Source organism: Toxotes jaculatrix, chromosome 16, assembly GCF_017976425.1.
Source record: "Toxotes jaculatrix isolate fToxJac2 chromosome 16, fToxJac2.pri, whole genome shotgun sequence".
Classification (NCBI taxonomy): domain Eukaryota; kingdom Metazoa; phylum Chordata; class Actinopteri; family Toxotidae; genus Toxotes; species Toxotes jaculatrix.
Genome location: NC_054409.1, coordinates 23,673,336 through 23,695,454, shown reverse-complemented (window position 1 = coordinate 23,695,454; position 22,119 = coordinate 23,673,336). Strand labels below are relative to the sequence as shown.

General features: G+C 44.0%; 1 protein-coding gene across 2 annotated transcripts; it reads right to left on the bottom strand.

Moving 5' to 3' along the window:
- Positions 1-251: 251 nt before the first annotated feature.
- Positions 252-21,243, bottom strand: clip1b (CAP-GLY domain containing linker protein 1b). Of its 2 annotated transcripts, XM_041059158.1 has the most exons (23): positions 21,134-21,243; positions 19,653-19,860; positions 18,629-19,009; positions 18,390-18,523; positions 18,064-18,188; positions 17,722-17,923; positions 17,254-17,451; positions 16,566-16,669; positions 16,193-16,253; positions 15,134-15,238; positions 14,085-14,246; positions 13,674-13,769; positions 12,765-12,822; positions 12,561-12,658; positions 10,865-10,939; positions 7,129-7,235; positions 4,418-4,463; positions 4,179-4,222; positions 3,301-3,379; positions 3,027-3,192; positions 2,877-2,929; positions 2,639-2,751; positions 252-2,526 (listed from the first exon to the last, which is right to left on the bottom strand). In XM_041059158.1, the coding sequence occupies exons 2-23, from the start codon at positions 19,759-19,761 to the stop codon at positions 2,292-2,294; spliced, it is 2,751 nt and encodes a 916-aa protein (XP_040915092.1). In that variant the 5' UTR covers positions 19,762-19,860; positions 21,134-21,243; the 3' UTR covers positions 252-2,291. The 2 variants fall into 2 exon arrangements, with proteins under 2 accessions (XP_040915092.1, XP_040915093.1); XM_041059159.1 differs by lacking the exon at positions 15,134-15,238.
- Between the last annotated feature and the right edge of the window lie 876 nt (positions 21,244-22,119).

Genomic DNA, 22,119 nt, shown 5'->3' with positions numbered 1-22,119 from the left:
ACGACGAGCAGTTTAAAACAGAAACCATCGAAATCCATGCAACCGAACCAGAAGTGTCGTCTTTTTTATTCCACACATTCTTCTTCCCTGTCTAAACCTGGCGCCTATATTACCCACAATGCAAATCGACAGTGAACAGTTTGGTCAGAGATTCAGTTGTGCTATGCTAATGCAGCTAATGTAGCCTGGAGCCTCTGTCCTCAGTGAGAGATGAGGAGCAGGTTACAGAGGTCCAGTAAACTTCTTTCTAACTCTGCAGCCCCAGTTTGTTTGTTTTTTAACTTTTTTTTTTTTTTTGTCGTCTTCAGTAAACAGGCCTATAATGTTTTGTTGGTTTGATCTGTACAAAACTCATAGTGTAAAAGTGTTTTATGACACAGAGTCAGACCAGCCGTTTCCCCCGTGTCCAGGCTTTGTGCTAAGCTAAGCTAACCTGCTGTAGCCTCACATTCACAACCCAGATGTGAAAGTGGAATCGATTTTTTTTAATGTAACTTGTAAAAAAAAACTTCTCATGTAAAAAGTGAGTAAGATTCTTTCCCAAAATGTCAAAAGTCAGCTGAAAAGGGGGCAGGCTGAATAATCTGCGCTGACCTTTTAAATAACGTTAGCATCGTAACATTAAAGCGCCGTGTGTTCCTTTTGAATCTTTAAAGTGGACAGTGCAAATCTAAGTGAGCAGAAGCTTCTATGGGTGAGTTCCTGTAACATGAGGCAGATGCATTTCAAACGTCCACCTGTACTACAGTAATCCTAGTGCAGACTATACACCTTTAATCAGTGCTAGCTTATTTCCCTGTAGGAACATGACTGGTTAGCGAAAGATTAGACAATAAATAACGAAACGCAACAACTTCATTAGTAACTACAACAAATCCTCAGTGACTCTCAGTGGAGATTAACCTGTCTGCTGACCTGTGAAGGTAAATACACAAAACTGTTCAACAGAAAGTTCATTCGTCACCTTGGAAACAGTCGCTGACAAAACAATCCCACCACCAAAAGTTCTGAAGCTGTGTGCTGTGTGATACGACTGCAAACACAAAAATGTTGTACAGCCACTTCAGACGATAAAAGTGAGCAAGTAAACAAATAAACTGACCTGTATGTGTACAACCTGCAGGGGGGCCCTTTAACTCAACGTCCACTTACTAGTTTTTTCTGAAGCCTTCATTTGCTTCTCATGGTCTTCATCAACAGATGGCGTAAACTCTGTTTAGTGTGTCTGTGAACATGGGAATAAGAGGAGTTGAAAGCTCTGGAAAAAAACAAGTAACCATGGAAACTACGATTTCCAAGGTAAAGACTGAACTTTGCTCATGTTACATCGTTATTGTTAGTTTTCCATCAGTTAACATGAAGGTGGTAGACGAAGAATTAGGGCCATTACAAAAAGTCAAAATGTTTAGTCATAATATTTGGAGAAAACATCTAATATACATATAATAATATGTAATATAGAAAGTATAAAGCTGTGATATTTCCCCCAAAAAATTACAAGAATAAAGTTAAAATATTTAGAGAGTTGTTCTGTTATGAGAATTAAATTGTAGTATTCTCATAATTAAACATCTTTTTCTTCAAAATATCTCAACTTCTTTTTTCAAAATATATATATTTTTTGTTTTGGTCAGAATATTGAGTTTTTCTCATAAAATCAGGAATCTATTCTCCAAATGTTAAAATCGTGGCCCTAATACTCCGTTATAAGTCGGCTTTGTAAAATATTAGTAAACACAAAAGATGAGTGAAATGTCTGACGTGGCAGTATCACTCTGATCGGTTCAGAGCCGCTCAGACGGAGGAATGTGAAACAGAGGACAGGAATGTAAAGTCAGAGACGAACTTCATTTTCCCTTCAGTTTTAACTGTGCTTAACTGAGCTGCATCCCTTTTTTCAGGATTCGATAAAGCCCCGAACATTTTGCTTATTTTAGAAAACATCCTTAAATGCAAAACAACACGGTAAAAACGACAAGTGCAGAGGACGGATTCCTTTTGTTATAAACATCGATATTGCACCAAAACAGCATATTTGGACGAGCATTCTGCATCACAGAACAGTTTATCTTCAGAGAAAAGAGCTGCGGGGTCAAGGATTTAGATCAGGACAGTGGCTACCAGAGATATGCATAAATACAGTATAAAAATACATTATGGAAAACTCTGCAGGCATGTCGGGCTGGACGGAGGGAGAAGTAGCAGGACAGTAAAAGGTGAGCAGTGCTCAAGGGGAAGAAGAAAGAGGAGAGGGAAGGAATTAAAATGCAGGGACAGAGTTTCTGGAGCCTCTAGAAGGTCTGATCATCGTTGCAGGACTCTGTGGCGTGTCCGAAGGCCTCGCATATGTCGCAGTAGGGCCTCTCGTCGGCCGGGTTGCCGTGATAGGTGGTGTGAGGGACAGAGTCGGGGCTCTGGGCCTGAGTGGGGCAGTCCTCGGTGTCGTGGAGGTCAAAGCAGTCGCAGATGTCGCAGAACAGACGGGGGGTCGCCTTCTTTTCCCGCTTCGAAACACGTTCATCAAAACTACACGACAAAGATGCATGTTAGAATTTTAGAAAAGATAACTTCAGCTTTCATTATTGATTAATCTACCGAATGTATCTAAGCCAAATGTATTCAATTTTATATTTCTTACCCATCAGTCCCGTCGTTACCGTTGAACTCAGACAGAGCGAGTTTCTTCAGTTTGATCTTCAGCTCCTCGTTTTTCCGCTGCAGGTCCACAATCACGCTGTTCAGGAAGTTGATCTGATGGAGACAGTTGAGGCACAGATCACCTTCACGTGGGCACAGATGAGAACTGAAAACCCTGAACATGAACCGATTTGACAGCACCATAAAACATGTCTTGGGAAGAATCTGGACAGTCTCACCTGTCCCTCAGCAAACTCCTTTTCTTCCCTCAGCTGCTCCAGAGCTGCATCGCCTGCAGAAACACGCCGTGAATCAGAAAACAGCTCGAAAACAACAAATAGCTCCTCGCTCGAGCCGTGCGGATGCTCTAAAAATCAATGTCTCCTCACCTGACGGTGGAGCTTCCCTGTCTTCTCCCTCTGAAGCCTGCGTTCCCATGAGCCTTTGCTCTAGACTGTAAACACGGCTCTGCAGCTGAGCTTTGTCTCTCTCCAACGTCTCCACGGCCGACTGCAGGGTCTTGGCCACGGCGTTTTCTCCTCGCAGAACCGCGATCTGCAGCGACAGAGCAAACAGGTAAATCCCTCATCCAGCTCCGATCACACAGCACAGAGGGAGACAGTCCAAGAGATGAGAAGACAGAGTGAACGTCTGTGTGAGTACCTCACTCCTCAGAGTTTCCAGTTCCCGATCTTTGTCTGAGATTAAGGTGCCAGTGGTTTCCTGATTAGAGATGGTTTCTCTGTGGAATAATGTGGAGATTGGGTGAGGACGCTGTGTGTTGACAAACTCAAACAGGAGGACATCTTTGACCACAGCAGCATGATGGACACCTGCCATCCAAATGACGCACAGACTGACAGTCCCCATCATATTCACATCTAAGAATCCACCTCGTTGTGTCTGTGTGTGTCTGACGCCCCCACAGCACCTCTGCCACAGCCTTCCTGATCAATGAAACGGGATGTGAAGCAGGTCGTTCCACTGAATCACATCTCCTCTCTTTGTTAATGATCTCCTGCTAACACACACTCTCCCTCCTCGTCTGTTATTTTACTTGCACGACACCTCTTCATTTCCCTTTCGGCCAAAACCACAGAGCTGTCAGCTGCTCTCCACGTCCCTCTGCCTCCACTTCTGTCGTTTCCATCTTAAGCCACATACATGTCTTTGATCCGCGACTGTCATCCTTCCTTAGCCGTCCATCATCCCCACTTTATTTAACCCTCACTCTCAACTTCAGTCGCTGCTCTATAGAAGTGATGAGATGTTTTAATCCAGATTACTAAACTGAGACGTGAGGCAGTGAAGTGATATTCACAGCATCTTGTTTTTAGAAAGGGTTTGAAAATAAGACCAAACAACAACACGATGAATAGATGTAGAAACTAAAACCACATTTTAAACGTGTGCCTCTAAATGTCCCATCGATACGATTAATCCTGCTGTTCAGAAAACTACACGAGCACATGTTTAAAAGCCCAAACATGCCTGAAACACGAGTAGCATACATGTAAAGAGCATGTTTCTCAGGCTCTTACCTGGTCTTCATGTCCGGTTGTTGGCTGTTGCGATCCTCATTGTGCTGAGAGGCAAACACACAAATATAGAGGCATTAAATTAGACGCTAAGCCCGTCTGAGCTTTAAGTCACAGCAGGGAGTCGATCCTCACTGTGACAAAACCTATAAATCAAATCACCGTTTCTGCTCTAACCAACCCTGATCTATAACAGGATGAACGAGTGCTTTACATAATATGAAACCGTGAAGGGACCGTACCTCCTCGAGATGCTGGGACTTCTGGGAGGCCAGCTTCAGCTCCTCACTGAGACAAAGACAGAGAGGACAGGTGACACACTTACAGTGCTGCACTGCTGCATTCAGGTTTCTGTGATATCTGTGTCACGATTGCTGCTATATGCTTAAATCTAAGTCTGGTGCCAGATGTTAACCACGTCCACATCTGTTATACATCACAGACATGTCGCTTGGTTCTGTACAGTTAATGTTTGATCCAAATATAAGCTGCTGAGGTCTGAAGACTTTCTTCTCTTTCCTTTGTTTTTATTTTATTGTATTTTCTGACAATTCAAAGGCAAAATCAGTTTGAGTTTATTCAGCTGTACCAGTAAACGTACTGAATGCACCACACTCATATTCACAATGATACTCTGTGATCTACAGACTAATTCTCATCATTCAAAAAGCCATCTGTTTGTCTCTGCTGCTCCTGTTCACTACTGCACGAGCTGATGCCTGAAACCCACAGCGGTTTATTTACTCCTCAGCACTAACATATTCAGTATTCATACATCCATAAATCAAAAACTCAATCCGGATATTGTAACGCTGATAAAGCTGGTAATCTGTGCATGTGATCAAAGTCCGACAGAATCAGACAGCGTTGTCTGGGAATTTATGAATCTGGATATTTTTGGAAGCTGGAACCAAAATGATTTGCTGGAGAAATTGTGGGTCAGTCTTAGGTTTTGTGAAGCTATGTGTGACTAACAGCTCCGGTCTGAGCACCATCTGGGTGAAACATTTATCCGCCTGATGTATAAATTACATTCACCACGGCTCTATAGTATCCTGCACTCTAACACAACAGGGAGGTAGTTTTTAATCAAACAAACAGGAGGACATTGTTCATTTGTTGGGGACTATTTTCAGCGGCGGATTAATCCACATTTGGCACTCCTGTGAGTATTGGGGGCAGCAGGACGGTGTGTGTGTTAGCGTGTGTGTCGATGGTGATGTAGGAACATGTCACCCTGCGGATCACTGATGTGTTTTTAATAGTTTCTGGAAACAATGGAGCTCTATGGCCTTTCAATGTTCACAGCAACAAATGAGTTCTGAACGTATTTTTCTAATGATTCGAATTCGATTGGTTTTCACAGACAAACCGAACAATATCTGAAATACAGTAACAGCAAAACACAGAAAGACAAATCCTGAGCTGTGGCGCTCACAGCTGTTCTGTCAGACGCCACAAGAGCCACATTGATACCACACAAACAAACACACACACAGAAGCACACACACTCTGATGTCATAGTGAGAGAGGTGGCCATGTTGGAGCCAGGCGGTCCTAGGAGGAGAGACGAAGCGATTACATAACAGCAGCAGACTGAGGAAGGACGTGCCTCAGAGAGGATGGAGGAACGCATTGTTGGGGAAAGACAGGATGGAGGTGGAGGGTGGGAAAATGTGACCAAGCCACCAAGGTGTTTAACAGGACTCCTCCATCTACAGCCAGTTGATTTTTATCATTATTTAGGCTCAACATAGAAAAGCAGACAGAGCGCAGCTCCTTAAGGAGCATGAAGCTGCTTTTATTTCACTATGACTGAGGACATTTGTTGACATGTCCGTCTCCATCTGCCGCTCCTCCTACAGGATGCTGCATGCTGATGACTATAATTCAGCCAGTTAGATCCATCTGGAGCTCCGACGTCACGGCTTTGATGACTCAGGGGGAGGTGTGGCAGCACGACGTAAAAACTCACGAACACACGCGTGGAAACACACCACATACCTCCACATATACACGCGCACAGACACACAACAGCTACACACACGAGGTCTATAAATAGACCCCGACATCCGGCTGGAGATCCGCCACGAACACAACAAAGCAAGGTAAAAACATGCCGATAGAAGACGGAATATTTTTACCCTGCATCAAAAACATCGTGTCTCAGCGAGCGATCAGTCACAGATCTGCTGCTGAGTCATGTTTTATTACTGAAAGACTTTATTTCCAAGACAAACCTGTGAAAACAACGGAAGCAGTCTTTATTATGTTTACTCCTATCCGCCCACGTGATCCTTGCGCATATTTACGGATGCTTTACAATTACTTTGCGATATTTACAGATTTTTCATGCTTTAGCCTGGAGGTTTTGCTTTGTTTGCAGCGTGTCCACGGATGGACAGATCTGACGGGATTATTTTAATACTGAAGATTCTCAGGAAAAGATCTGCAGATATAAGGAGCCTCTGTTTTCCATGATTCCTACGCGGATTTATAGATGTTTATTCACTGATTCACGACTCAGAGATAATGATTTCCTTGGAATGTTAAAAAAATATGTTTAGTATTTTTGTGTGATACACCTCTCGTTTCCATTTCACAAAATAAATAAATAACTAAATACATAATGCTGCTGTGTTTTAGAAGTTTGTTTTCATTTATTTCTATACAAACTATATGTGACAATCCTTTGGAGATGGAGCCACATGAATAAAACATTTGATATTTAGACCATTTTTCTGTTTATATCGTCTACATGTAATTACATCGAGGCACATTTGCACACGGTCCTTTCTGGAGTGTGTTAGTCTGGATTTTTAATCATCACCCCACCCCCAACGGCCCCCCCAGGACAAATTTACCACACCAGTCTAATGAACTGGCTGGCTGGGGTCACCTTTACTGGAGACAGGAGCCAGGAAAAAGCACATTAGTTATCCTGAGTACTCACATTTCCTTGCAGAGGACGCCGATGCGCTGGTTTTCTGAGCTGCTCCGCTCCTTCGTCAGACTCAGCTCCTCCTGGTATTTCGAGTTCTGCTGCTTCAAAGCCTCAAGCTGGAGAAGAACAGATACAGATGGATGAAACGACACAGGGCCTGAAAGAATACGTGCATACCAGGTCATCTCAGTAATATATTCACAGCAAAAACTTCAGCATCAGTCGAACTGGATTTATTTCTTCAGTGGAGGACGGGTAATTTTAACATGACCTGTTCTAGTCAGTGATTTTAATCCCGCCTGGAGCCGTGTGCGGGTATTGTTTCACCCCCACCCTTGTAATAATTACAATAATTATTATCTATTGTTTTTCAGTGAGCTCCAAAGTCCCCCTGCAATTTAGATACAGGCCACAGTGACGTTCTTCTATTTTAAAGTGGTTCTCCAGGGGTCGACCTGCTTCTTCTTTTTTTTAATCAGCTCAGAGTGAAATTTGACTTTTGTGTGAAGATGAAAGGCGACAGGAAAAATTAAAGTCATCAGGAGAGCGAGACCCTGTGAAAGCTCATCAAACGTGCTGCAGTGATCTCAGTTACAGGCTCATGGCAAATTACAGAAGCTGCAACCAGTGAATGTTTCGAGGACCTTTGTTGCTTCTCTCTCCCTGATTTCAAGTAATCGTTTCAGCTTTACTACACACCACAAACATTCATACAACTTCCCCAAAAAAGCATTTGCATCCAAGGAAAAGCTGTTCTCAGACGAGATAAATTCTGGGCCACTGACCCTAACGACAGGTAATACTTAAAAGCACAATGCCTAGATATCCTGATGAGTCGGCAGACAGCTGTATGGGTTAAATCCACGTGAAGCTAAAAATAAAAGCCCCAGAGACATCGGTTCCTCCGACTTCACCTCCAGCAAAGTTTTGGTTTGTCATCTGAGTCAAATGTCTCGGATCATGGTCCGACACTTCAAACTGCTCCTCAGACACGTGCAGCGCTGTCACACCAGCGGCTGTAAAAGAGCAGTGCTCAATAATTAATTAACAACTATGACTTTGAAATCAATGCTTCTGCCGCAGCTGGCATCAGATTAAATGAAAAATAAAGAAACTCGTGTGCAATGATTCGCGCTGTGGGCCGTCTGCAGCATGTTTGTGTTAACACATCGTTAAGTGTGTCATCAGCTGTGTTTCAGATGCGTCGCACGTGAGTTTCTGACTTTGTAACACCTCCGTATTTATCTGCACCTCAGACAAAGTGAGATCCAGACCGCTGAGCAGGCTACAACACAGACATACACAAATACACGCAAACAAGCAGAACCAGATACACAGGAGATCTGGTGTCAGCTGAAATGTACAAATAAACACAAACATGCAGAATGCACGTGGACTAAACACTCGGTGAGAGTCACAGGCTACGACCAGAAATCTCACATCAACACCAAGGACAACAATATCTAAACAGAGCCAATTACACTGAGAGGAACGGGACAAAGAAAAGAACCTATACAACTGTTTTCCACCTCCTTCTGATGACAGAGCCATTAACATGTTCCTTCACTGGCTGATAGTAGAGTTTGAATCCCGTGCTAAAGACAGACAGTCCTACCTGGTAGTGAGGCGAGTAGATGTTGCTGGAGTAACCCTGGTGCAGAGCAGCTATGTCCATGTCTACGCACAGCTCACCCCTGCCAGATGTCAGCCTGATGTTCACCTGCTAAACGCAGCGGTGTTGTTGCTACGCCTCCGCTCTCTGCCCCCTAACTACAGTGTAACATGCACAGACTAACACAAGCTGGGCATCAATAAACCATCAGCTCTCGTCCCCGCCGTGCACAAGTGTGAGAGGGAAATGGAGAGCGTGTCGCCTGAGCAGCCTCCCTCTCCCTCTCTCTCTCTCACAGTCGGGTCAACGAAGCCGAGCACTTCCATTATGTAAGCCTGAATAAGCTCCTCCCCCGACTCCCCCCCACACCGCTCTGCTGCTCACAGTCTTGTTTCTCTCCGACACCATATGTACAAACACTCCTCTAAAAGCTTCACCTCTCATTCATCGTGAATCACACAACAGAAGAATCAGCTGATAACTGCGAGCCGGCTGCTTTGCTTTTACATTACAAGGTCAGATAAAAACAACCAGCCACTCATACTATATTCTCCTGCACTGTCGTCAAACTGTGTTGAAGCAGTTGTGCACAGACGAGCCAACTACATCTGCAAATAATGATAATTTACACAATCGTCTGCTCGAGCAGATAACCACAACGCAGAGGCCAAACCAACCAAACGCGTTCATGGAATCATGAATATAAACACGACATGTTTACATCTGTCTCCCAAAGTCCAAAGCTTCAGTACCAAAACAGGAGAATTAGAATCAGAATCTGAGAATTTTGGGCATTTTTGCTTAAATAACACAAACAATTAAACAATTATAAAAAATAGTTATAATTTTCCGTCAGGCAACTAACTGATTAATCAACTAATCACTGCAGCTCTAAAAATTTAGGCAGATTTAGGCATTTTTTGCCATTTTAGCTTAAAAAAACGACACAAACCCTGTGGTTTCAGAGACAAGACGGATTAAAAATGACCAAACAATAATAACAAAGACAAAAGAGGTCGACCTCAAGTCAAACGTCCCTTAACTAAAGCAATGTTCTGTCCAGCTACACATCATCATCATCATCATCATCATCATCATCACACACACACACACACAGCAGCTCACTCCGACATGTGCAGGATTACATCACAACATACAGCATCATGGGTGAGTGGAGAGCCGAGGCAGATGTAAGAGCATCTCTGCTGAATAATTGCTCTACAACGTGTGTGTGTGTGTGTGTGTGTGTGTGTGATGATGATGATGATGATGATGATGTGTGTGTGTGTCAGTTCCTGTTCTCTCTGTTGGAGCTGCAAAAACATTTTTCATTTTTGATGACCGTCACCTCACGCTGCTGCTTTCTTGATGCACACTGATTCTGTTCAGTGATTTTAAATATTCCAGTCTGTAGCATCACACCAGGTCTTTAATAATCAATATCAAGTTAAATTCACTGGAATCAAAACTATATTGTGGAGAAAGGGGCCGCCCATAAGAGGCGGGCGAAGGATCCAGATGAAGCTCAACATGTCTTCCTGGATTTTTAACACATTTATTGATCATTTTAAAAACCTGCCTGTGAATGATTTGGAAAAGAAAGAAAATGTTCCTCCTTAAGTTATGACCAAGAACATCAGGTTGGGTACAGCCGCGGGGCTGAAATATGGTGCGTGAAAAACGTTTATGCCACAGAACGACGAATATAAACACCGCCAAACGGAAAGCATGTTTTTACGTTCACTCCCTTTCTCCTGCCCTGAACATCTGGAGCACAGAGGCAGCTGGAGTCAGAGCGATGACACCGAGAGGACGTGAATGAAAAGCAGACGAGCAAGAGGGCACCAGAGAGCCACAGACTGAATGATGGTTAGAGGAACAGCACGGGCAGAGAATGACATGACAAAAATAACAAGTTACAGATGGAAGTCGGAGTGGGTGAGACGTGGAGGTTCAGAGGGAAGAGACAGCGAGAGACACTGACTGTAGCATTCAGTGTGTAGCTGAGTTTACGGGCTGGAGCTTAATGACTGTCAACTGTCTTCTTCTCAGAGAAGAGACCAAGGAACAAATTCACAGTCTCCTGAAGATAAATATTCAGCTACGCAGTCATTGTTAGAGCTTTCTGCTCACCTGTGTCTCCAGTGTCTTATTCTCATTGGTCAGCTGCTCGGCTGACTGGGCCGCCCTCTCTGACTTCTCTGTGGCCTGGAAAACATAAGGATTTAATAAACTTTAGCTTCATGTAGAACGTGAACGTTTATAAAGACATTTATTAATAAATGTATGTATATATATCGTTGATATGGATAACTCATTAGCAAGCAGCTGCTTGTTTCCATATCCAGCAGACACGGAGCAAAATTAGCATTAATTTGAAGTCCTGTAAGTACGACGGAGCAGAAAAACATAAATCATCTAAATTGCTCTGGAGTTCAGGCCCAAGTGAAACAGGACAACTTCAGCACTCCAAAAACAGTTTTCCATTTATAGACCGGAAACAGCAGAGGTCATATCAATCTTAGCTAAAAAAGGAAAGGTGGCTCTTCACCGACTCAGCCTCAAGATTGTTCAGCTGTTTCACTTTTACATCCATTTGTAATGAGCTCTATGAAGCGAGAGCAGAAGTATGAAAACTCTGGCTTTAGGGAAAAAGGACAAAACATAATCTCCTAAGGTCTTTTTAGAGAAAAATAAAAGCAGCACACAGAGCGGCAGGCGTGCATTCGCTGCTGCTGAAATCCACTATCTGAGCTTTTAGCCCGTACCAACCTGCCGTGAATGCATCAGTCCTCTCTCTCTCTGTTGTTTACTACTCTCTTTATGCACCTGCTGCCAAAACGTCTGACGTTTGCAAAAACACTATGAGAAATGTAAGAGCATAAATACTAAATGCGCTGCTGGAGCTGCCGGAGCTGTGATTTGAAATAGTCTAAAGGCACAGAAACAGTATTTAAAGAACAAACCCTTTGATACAAGACCTTGTTGTCGCTGACTTTTCGTTGATCTTTTCTTTGTCATATTGTTAATTACATGAATCTAAGGATGATTAAACTGTTCAATCCAATGATACAATCCTCTCACTGTGGCAGCAGTGTAAGTACAACACTTCATCCACAGCTGATAAGACTTTGTAAAACTGTAAAACTGGAATAAAAAAAAGAAGAAGACTGGTCGTCTGCGTCTTATTAAATCCAAATGGGAATGAGATTAATGTGTGCATGTGTGTGTTAGTAATGTTTTAACAACATCAAATTAGCCTGAGGCCAAAGTCAGCTCTGGAGCGAGAGCGAGAATGGAAGTACACTGGAGACGGAGGATTACTTCAGGAAAGATTATTAAGGGCCTCAGAAATGTTCAAATTTAGTTCTGACATTTTCAGCACAATAATTTTCCCATTTCCTTTCCAGAAAACCGCAAATAAATCCGCTCAGATCTGTGGACGGACAGCCTGAAACAGACTGAGCTATCTTTTTTGGAATCAGCAAATGCCATCACGCTGATTCATCGTCTACAAACGGCATCGTTCGAGCCGCCGTCGGAGCCGGGACACGAGAAGCAACATGAGCTCTCAGGCTGTTTGTGCACAGTGTAAGCACAACAATAAGGATTGTTTGTGTGTGCTGCACCGGCATCAGCTACTGTGCTGTTACACCATCAGATTACTTTACTACACACACTGAAAACTCTCAACGTGCAGTGGTGAAACAAGTACTAAAAGTGCCAAAACAACAATGTAAAAAAACATTATATAGACTATTTTGATTACTGGCAACAGGAGTAAAGGAAGCTCAAAGTACAGCACCTGAGTAACTACATGTAAATGTACCTGCATCAGCTGGTCAGTCAGCTCTCTCTCTCTGCACTGGCTCTCCTCTCTCAGGGTCTGGTAGTCTTTCTTTGACTGCTCCACACTCTGCTCCAGTTCTGTCAGGACACAGAGGAACATCAGGTGTAATAACCACAGAAGAAACAAAGATCTCCTGCTGTCTACTGAGCATAAAGGCAGTAGAGACACATCTGATGTGTTTACCTTGCATGGTCTTTGCTGTGCTCTTGTTCTCCTCCTCAGCTACCTCAAGCTTTTGTTTCTGAAATGGAGACACATCGGCTTTACTACGAGCTAAACGCTCACACAGAAACATTCCTGTACCTTGAGCCAATAATGACTGGGTCCAGAAAACATGCAAAGTTTGTGGATAACATACTTCTCTTCCCTCTCTTAATGAGGCGACTTTCACGATGCCCGTGAGCAAAACACCTCACAATGAAAAAAAAAATAAGTCTGGGCAAATCTCCAGTTACAGATAATCCCCTCGCAGACGTGCATCTCATCACAGAAATGGTGCTGCTGGTAATTTTACGTCAGCCTCAATTTTCACAACGGAAACTTGTACTAGCTCAGAAACAATTCGTGTATTAATCGATTTGTTGATCGACAGAAAATCGATTCATTATTTAATCATTTCTTTAAGCAAAAATGCCAAAATCCACTGGATCCAGCATCTCAGATGTGAAAGCTAAGACTGGCCGGCTCTAAACTTCAAAACAAGATAAAATATTCATCATATTACATCATCATATGTTTATTTCAGTGTCTCCTAAATGGATCATCAGCTGGTAAAGATGATGACCTCCTGCCTGAGACACGCAGCCTCTTTGAATCGGCGTTGGTCTGTTTGTTCTATTAAATGCTGCAAACCAAAAAAGAACCTTTCAAATATTTTTTTTTTGTTCTATTTCTTGTGGTTAGTACATTTTTGTTCTAAAAGTGACTTGAGCGTTGAGACCACCATATAAAACTGAGGCCTACGTCTGACAGGGGACTTCACATAACAGTGAAGTCCCCTGTCCCCTGAACTGTCCAGTGTCTGAATGTCACACGTTTCACATCTTTCCGTTTACTTGTGTTTTTAACGTGCTCAGTTTCTTCCCTTCTTACCAGGCCGGTCAGCTGCTGTTCTACAGAACTCTTATCTTGCTGCACAGACTGAAGCTCTTTCTGTTTGCTCTCCAGGTCAACGCTCAGCTCACTGATCTGTCGGGGACACGCAGTATAGAACACGCAGGATACACATGTACATCTGAGCAGAGCCGTAAATTATGCATCATCACGGTAGCTTGAACAAACCACACATAACAAGGACATATGGCTATTTACATAAGTGACTAAAAAGAGGGGCTGGAAATGGAAACTGCATCAGTTCTTTTAGTTTTACTGTCATGCTATAAATTATGCTATGCTATAGTTAAATAATCCATTGTTAAAGCATTAGGTAGTTGTGTAGTTGTGGGTCAGGCCCAACTGAACAAAAACACCTGTGCTGGGAATTCTCTGACACTTTCCGCAAACCTTTTTCTCTTGAGACTGCGCCTGAGCCTTGAGGCTGCTAATCTGTTGCTGAGACAGAGACACGGCATCCTCCTTCTGCTGAGACGCCCGGAGCCTGAGCTGGAGATCCGCCACCTCCCTCTCCAGCTCCATGATCCTGGAGCGCTCAGACACAGTGGCCACCTGCAGCAGAAAATACAGAAAGGAAGCATGAGGGTGAAGAGGAGACGGGAGGGCTGACAGAGGAGAAGAGCAGCGGAAACAGGCCTGGGTGGTACAGCGTGAACGAAATACGAGAAGGTGCTTTAACCTGATTATGGTGATCTTTAGGTGGGATGCAACTTTAGCAACCTGAGTCAGAATTGGAACAGTTTTCAGCTTTAACTTTAGTTATAAAAGATGTGACCATGAACACACACTGTAGTTTATTTCCATTAAATCCCACACACACCATCCTGCTGCCACAAATACTCACTACAACAGCAGATGTGGATTAATCCACCACTGAAAATAGTTCCCAACAAATGTATTATTTCCTCCTGATTGAGTAACATTGGCTAAAAAAAAAAAAGTCAGTGCTCGAATGTTTTAGGAAATTACTCAGACTTTTAATAAATTTACATCTGTGAGGTGTTTTCAGAGTTTTATGTCTCAGGTAGGAGGCGGTGGCTTTGGGTCTGAGTGCAACAGAAAGTTGAAAGACAGACTAACTCGTTGTTGGTCCTTTCATGGGATCAGCCTTATCCTTTAAGACCAACAACGTTAAAGGCACAGACATTTCCAAACTCTGTCCTTTAAAAGAACTCTCATGCACACATGCATACGTCTCAGGATGATGGACCTGGGTTATCGGAAAAGCTCGAGGCCAATGAGATGTTAATGTCCCTGTGCCAGGACAAGTCATCAACTAAGCTACGTTGGAAGCAACGTGTGATAAATAAAGTAATAAAAATAAATAAATAAGGTTCTCAGGTTGTGGTTCTTCAACATATTCTGTATATAATTTGTAAACCTAGCAGGGAAAAGCACGTCACTCAGTCCTGCAGTGGGGCTGAGAGTGCCAGCATTACCCTAGTGTCCTCTAAATCCCTCTGGAGTTTTTCAGCTTTGGTCTTTTCAAAGAGCAGGCTCTGCTCAAGCTCCTTTACGTGGGCATGCTCCAGCCTGGTCTGCGTCTGTTAGTAAGAGAGAGCAGGAAGAAAAAAGGAGAACAAACACCAATGCAACACTGACATGCCAGTTTGTGCCACGGACAGAAAGAAGACAAGGCTTCAAAGAGAAGAGCAGGAGGTTGGTAAGAAAGCACTGATGGTTTCCAGGACTTCGATCACATCAGCCAGTTGAGAACAAAGGAAAATATGATTTGCTCATTCTGCTCTGAGGAATATCAGCAGCTAATTATTTCGATCATCTCATCCTGACTCTCAGATCCCTCAGATACTTTTACTTCTCTGCTGCTGGCACTTGTTTGCTTGTATTCCAGCACCTGAAGGAGAATGATTCAGGCAGTAATTCCTCTCAAGAGTGACACAGATGCAGACAAAGCAGAGGAGTAGGGAAGCATGTGAGAAGACTGAAGGCGAGGACAAAAACAGCTTTCAAGAACAGGCATGAGGATGAAAAGATGATGAGAGGATGGTAATGTAAGTGCTGCAGATGGGTAGAAAAATCTGAGAGGGAGGGTGAGTGAATTAAGAGCCAATGAATAAATAAAAGGAGCAGGAAGACAGACATGTCTTAACAAGAAAGTAAATGAATGATTCAAAGAGCGCAGGAAAAGGAAAAACCTTAGAGCGATCGACTCAATCATCAGCTCTTTTTTTTTTTTTTTTTTTTGGAGGAAAATGTGAAGCAGTAAAGGTAAATTAGCGGCTCCTCGTTTAGCATTTTGAAGACACTTAATGTTCTTAACAAAATGAGAACAGAGCAAGTAAAAGAGCTCAAACTCGGGCGATCACTGGAAACTAGTGTAACAGACGGCTCGTTTTAAGAAGAGATGAGCGGCTGAGGTGGTGGAAAATAAATCACCCGCCTAGTTTGTCAGAACTTTCATGAAAAAAGCATCAGTGAGGGAGAGTGAGTGAGAGAATATGTTTAACTGCAAATCAGATTATGTAACCGCGAGTTACCTCCAGGTCTCCTTTGGTGATGCACACCTCTTCCACACGAAACTGCAGATCCTCCACTTTCCTGTCAAACAGGGACAATAATAAAACTCCACTGTACATATTAGATGCTGGTGCAAAGATTTTTTTTTAAGAAGGATCATTATTTATTAAACTTCAAAGAATCACACTTGGGAATGCTCTTAAATATGAACCGTATGAGATGGAGCAAATCACATGTGCATTAAGGCTCAGAAAGCCAAGATTGATGAGGAGCTGAAGCCCTGTAACAGTCCTATTACTGCAGTAAGTGGTATGTTATTATTTATCAGCTCATATTGGCTTAATGCAGACCTCAGCTGAGGCAGTGCCACATCTTCCCTGTCAGGCCACTCACCTTTTCTCCTCCTCCAGCTGGTTGAGCAGCTCCACTTTGTCTCGATCTGCTGCTTCCACCAGCGAACGCAGCTGATCGAGCTTTGCCTCCATCTCTATCGCGTACTAAAACACACACAGACACAAAGCCGTCTTATTTAAAACTAAATTCAGGATATTATCAGGATATAAAATCGAACTAGATCAGATTTTTGTAGTGGTGGTGACTCTGGTGTCAGGAGGAGGAGTAGCTGTATTTGTAGAAAGTGCTTGACATAAATTGAAATCTTGATATTTGTTTTATTTTATTTAGTGATTTACTGACATTTTCTGTGACATTACAGCAGCTGATACGACAATTCAGTCAACAATATAGATCCAGGTTTTGTTATGTGGTTTGTGTCGTCTTCCCAGCAACAGGCTCGGGACCTGTACAGTGACAGCAAAGGTATCTTAATCAATTCAATCAATTTGTATAAAACTTTATAGGCACCTCTGAAAGGTCTCTGAAAGAACAAACGGGACTTTACTAAAATGCATTAAGTGATTTCTGAAAACTGAGCAGAATAACTCAAAAAACAAACTCAAACAAACTCAAGCCTTGATATATTGTGGTAAATGAATGAGACTTGACCAAAAACAGAAAGATTATTAGACTTTCAGTGGCCTTGTTCAGCTGCAGGAAACATACACGTGTGCATGTATCTCACCTGATCCCGTCCTTTCCTCAGCAGAACCAGCTCCTGCTGCACCTCTCCTGCATGGCTGGTTGCCTTTGCAACCTCACACCTCTCCAGGTCTCTCTCTGCTAGCAGCTGCTCGATGTGCTGCTGCTTCTCCTTCAGAGCCTCCTGCAGAGCCGTGGTGCCAGAAATCTTACGAGCGTACCGAGCAGACGTCTCCGTCAGCTGGAAAATCACAGAACGCATTCACAGTTAACGTTAGGTATGTACCTGATACTGGTGTCCAGGTCTTAAAACAAATGTAAAATGGGATAAAGAGGGAAAAAAGCCACCTTGTGTTTGACAGGAAACTCAAATTTTGTTCAGGAAATAACCTCTTTCATCCTCTACATACACAAATTCAGCAGCGACTCACGAAGAAATCTGGGGATGAGCTGCATGACCAATCAGCATAAAGCCCTGCAGTGTTGGACAACAACACAGCGTGAGTCTCACCAGTCCTGCTCGGCTGGGTTTGCCGCTGATGGAGGAGGTGGCGGAGCTGAGCGAGCTGATGGATGAAGCGCTGGGGCTCCTCTTGAGGGTGGACCTCCTCCGTGAGCTCTTCGCCTTGGTCGGTGTTGTGCACGGGAAGCCGATACGTGTCACCTTATGGACGGGAGCAAACAGACCAAACCGGGGCAAGCACTGAAAGTACCTGAGGGGAGGACAGGTTGCACCACACAGTCAGAGACCGACCGCTGACAGCTGCTGCTTTAGGAACATTTTCATTACAGGTTCTTGTATCACTGCCTTAAAACAAACATTATAAATGTGTCCTTTGTCCATGTGCTTTACCTGGTCCCTGCCACAGCTCCATCATTCTTGCCAAGTGGTTCATCTAGTTCCACTCCACACCAGTCTCCCTTGGCAAAGTCTGTCTCTCCCAGAAACCTCACGACTCCTGCCTTCGTACCACCCACCTACACATAAAAAATGAATCTAAATAATGTTGGATTTACCATGTTTGCTCTTCTCAACTTGTAATTAAAGTCTTCACTCTGTGCGTTTGGCGTCTGACTGAATTTCCCACATTACACAAATGTTCATATTCCACTCCTCAGACTTCATCTCCACATTTATTCCACCTGAATAATGAGTGGTTTTCTGTTTTGATGGGTTACCAGCACACGGTCTCCCAGCCTCAGCTCCCTTCTGTTCTTCTTCATGGATTCTGTGTCTGACAGGTTTGACACCGACTCGCTGGACGTGAGCATTCGGTTCAGTACACCACTTGTCTTTATGCCGGTGCCCTGAGCTGAACAAGCACAAATCAAACAGCTCAGAATGTAAGTCTCTGTGTTTTCTGTATTTTCACAGGTAAATCTGCCAGGTGTGACAGGCTGAGGTGGCGAGATGTTACCGGTTGAGGTAGTGCCAACAGGTGCGGGCTCGCTTGCTGCAGGGGCTCCTTGTGCTGGGCTGGCCTGGCCTCCGTTCGCCTCCTTCTCTGGCAGTGCCGTCCTGGATAGCTTCGAAGGCCGCGTAAATATTCCCCTTCCGTCCTCACACTGGAAGTACCGGACCCCTGCCACTGACCCGTCGTTCTTCCCGATTGGCTCATCCAGCACGATGCCCGCCCACTGCCCGGGAGCAAACTGCGTGCCCCCGATGAACTGCACGTAGCCGGGCTTGTTGCCATTGACCCAGACCCTCTCCCCGATCTGAAAGTCAGCACTTCCATCCAGGGTTGGGGAGGTCACACCGCCCAGGGACTTCTCAGGTGGAACTGGCTTTGCAGTACCTGCAACCACCATTTTGTTTTATTAACCTCTTTTCACTCAAATACTTATACAAGTCAGTTAAAAGCCAGTTATACGCTAAATATTCACGTCTGAGAAGCCAGAGCCAAGAAGCCAAACTTCTCCACAGCTTCAGCATTTAAATTTGTCTTCATGCAAAACAGAACCTGACAGTTTTCGATACTGTGCAACAAGTTGTTGTTGATCTAAACTACTGATAAAAGATAAAGAGCTCAAACCCAGGCACTGACTCTTGCTGCACAGCAGCACCGATCCCATCAGGCAAAAATTCAAGCGTTTGCTCATCACTTCACACAGAGATGAAAAGATAAAGTCCACGTCTCAGCGAAGTTCACTTCAACAGGGCAGTGATGAAAGGATGAACTTTGTAATCAGCTTGACGCCCCGCTGTGGTTTAGGACGGCGTGAAGTGTCACTGTTTTTAAACTGCATGTTTTTCCCTTTGCTTTTAGAGTCATTAACATTTTTTATATGCAACTGTTCTCTTGTATTTTCAGTTTCAGTCTGTTGCAGTGTGACTGCAGATGATCCAGTATATCAGATAATATCAGATTAAGTTTGACTCATTCAGTTCTTATATGATGAAAACTAAAACAATCATCACATTCTTCACTTGGTTCTTACCAGAGGATGGGGACGTCCTTGATGGCACCCCAGATGGACGGACTATTTTACTGGGGGGTTTGAGCCCGCTGGCCTTGCCTGGTGTGCTCATGGTGCCTTGTTTCTCCATGGGAGCGGGTGAGGAGCGTGTGGGGTGTCTGGCCTGATCAAGGTGGGGGGACTAGGCCTTCCCCACCTCCCCACACAGTCCCAATATGATGGAAGAGAGCTGGAAGCACAAACAACAATGTCCACTCAATAGATCAAAATGCATGACGACGACCAAATGATTAATAGATTTATATCTATAATAACTTCTGATTACTTGTAGAGATCTGTCTTCACTTTGACGTGAAAAGCCTGTGGCCTGTCCATAAATACATCAGTATCTCTGTGGGAGCAGCTTCACTGCTCAGAGAAGCCTCCAAACACTAAACCTTTGTCCAACGTCACTCTCTCAGCTGCCCTCAACACCTCCTGCTGCATGTCACCAAGTCACATCCCAATCTTTGTTATCGCCCATGCAATAAATGTAATGTGACCTCATGTCACACGTGCACTTTCACTCTGTAAATGTCTCTGATCCAGAGCCACGAGGACAAATGCCCTGGCATTTATTGCACTTGTCAAACATCCGAGGTCAGATTTTTTTTCCTGTAGGTGGTGGACAGGGGCCCTGACCAAGGAAAAACATTGTCAAACGCTTGGCAACAACTGTTAGCTGCAGCCTAACAGCATTTCTAACTAAAACAACTCAGATTTTCACACAGGTCTTTCTACAGGACCAGGAGCCAAGACAGACAGAGGGTGGAGGAGGATTTTCTGGGGGCTGCCCGTCGTGGGGGTCTGGGCCCCCTGGGCAGTTACCTGCTTTGCCTGGTTGGTAATCCAGCCCTGATCCTATGCAGTGGACCAGGTTTGTCAGTAATGTCGCCTGAACGCTGCCCCCCCCCCCCCCCCCCCCCCCCCCCCCCCCCCCCCCCCCCGCCTATACCAAAACAAGGAGCACACCTGGAGCCGTCAGACCTCACCCTGTGGCGTCTGTAGCACCTCACGCTGCCTCTGCTTAGTCTCCAGCCTCACACAGCAGGTCACAGACACCAACCATGAATAAATGAGTGAGCCACCGCAAACAGAGGGTGAGACCCGCCCGTGCTGCTTGTGTCTGGGCTCTTTCTCTTTCTACCTACAGCATCCCTGGAGCTAGTGGGACAGCTCAGGTGCTCACACTTCTAACCAGCGTCCATCGCATTTAATTTCACACCGCCAGCGTACAGTGGTCAGGGACATTTGGCAGCTAGTCCCGGCGCTTCATAGCTTCCTAAACTTTATTCCCGGTCATATTTTCGTGTCCCTGCTGGAATGCCAAAGCTAGCTAGCTACAGATTAGCGAGAAAGCACAAACTGAGGTTAGCGTGGAGACTAAAAAAAGGCCCCGCTGAGGTGAAGCTACAGCGGAATAAAAGCAGACGTTGGTGGGAAAAGTTGCTGCGGAAGCTTACTCGGTCTCTCTCGGCGAACCGGGTCTCGGTGCGGGACGTCGTGGGTCGGTTCACCGAACCTTTCGCCGTTACATGTTTTTCCCAGCCCCAGCCCGACAGCGTGACGTCACCTTGGGAACTAATGCCGCCTTCGCGGACCCAAACACGAGCTCGTACATCCCGGCTCCCCAAGTCACCTGAGATTGGATTCGTCGATTCGGCCTTAAAGAGACGGTTCACAATTTCTCAAGTGGGTCTTAAAACAACATTTCAAGTCTGGTTTGTGTTACTTGTTCATGAGGTTCCGATGTGAACACTGAAAGTCTGTTTGTGGGCGTTTTGTGAGTCTTTGCAGCACTTTCTGATAAGGCACCATTATATAATGGGCATATCGTCTGTAATTTGGAAGATGGGACCTCCTGTTGGGATCTCATTTGGTTTAGCTTTCAATCATAACCAAAAAGCTCCTGTATATATTTCTCACCAATATATGTGCTCTCAGTTTATTATTATCATTAGTAGTAGTATTTAATGTGGTGGTGTCTGTGTCTGTGTCCCTGAAGCGATGGAGTTTTTACTTTGGAAATTTTAAATGCAAAATGATGAAAACAGTTTCTCGAGACGGAAGACAGAAACAGCAGCACAACAGAAAACACTGTTAAATTTATATTAGTTTTTCTAATGTGTCATTTATTCAATGAAAATATTGTGCCAGGATACAAAGACTTAGCAACTGAAATATGCACACAGCATGACAAAAGATAGGAAATAATAAAAAAGACATTGATTTTACATATTTATCTATTACGAAATATGTTCTGTACACTCCCAATTTCACAGAAAAAATCACACTTGGCAGTGGATGTTTGGGTTGTGCGTTCATTGGCAGTTTACTGAAGTGATCTAATCACCCCTCTGGCTTTTCAGCTGATTTATACCGTAAATATTGTTTTACTAGGTGCAAAGAAATCAAATGTGCTGTTTAAAGTTGAAGTGATTGACAACTG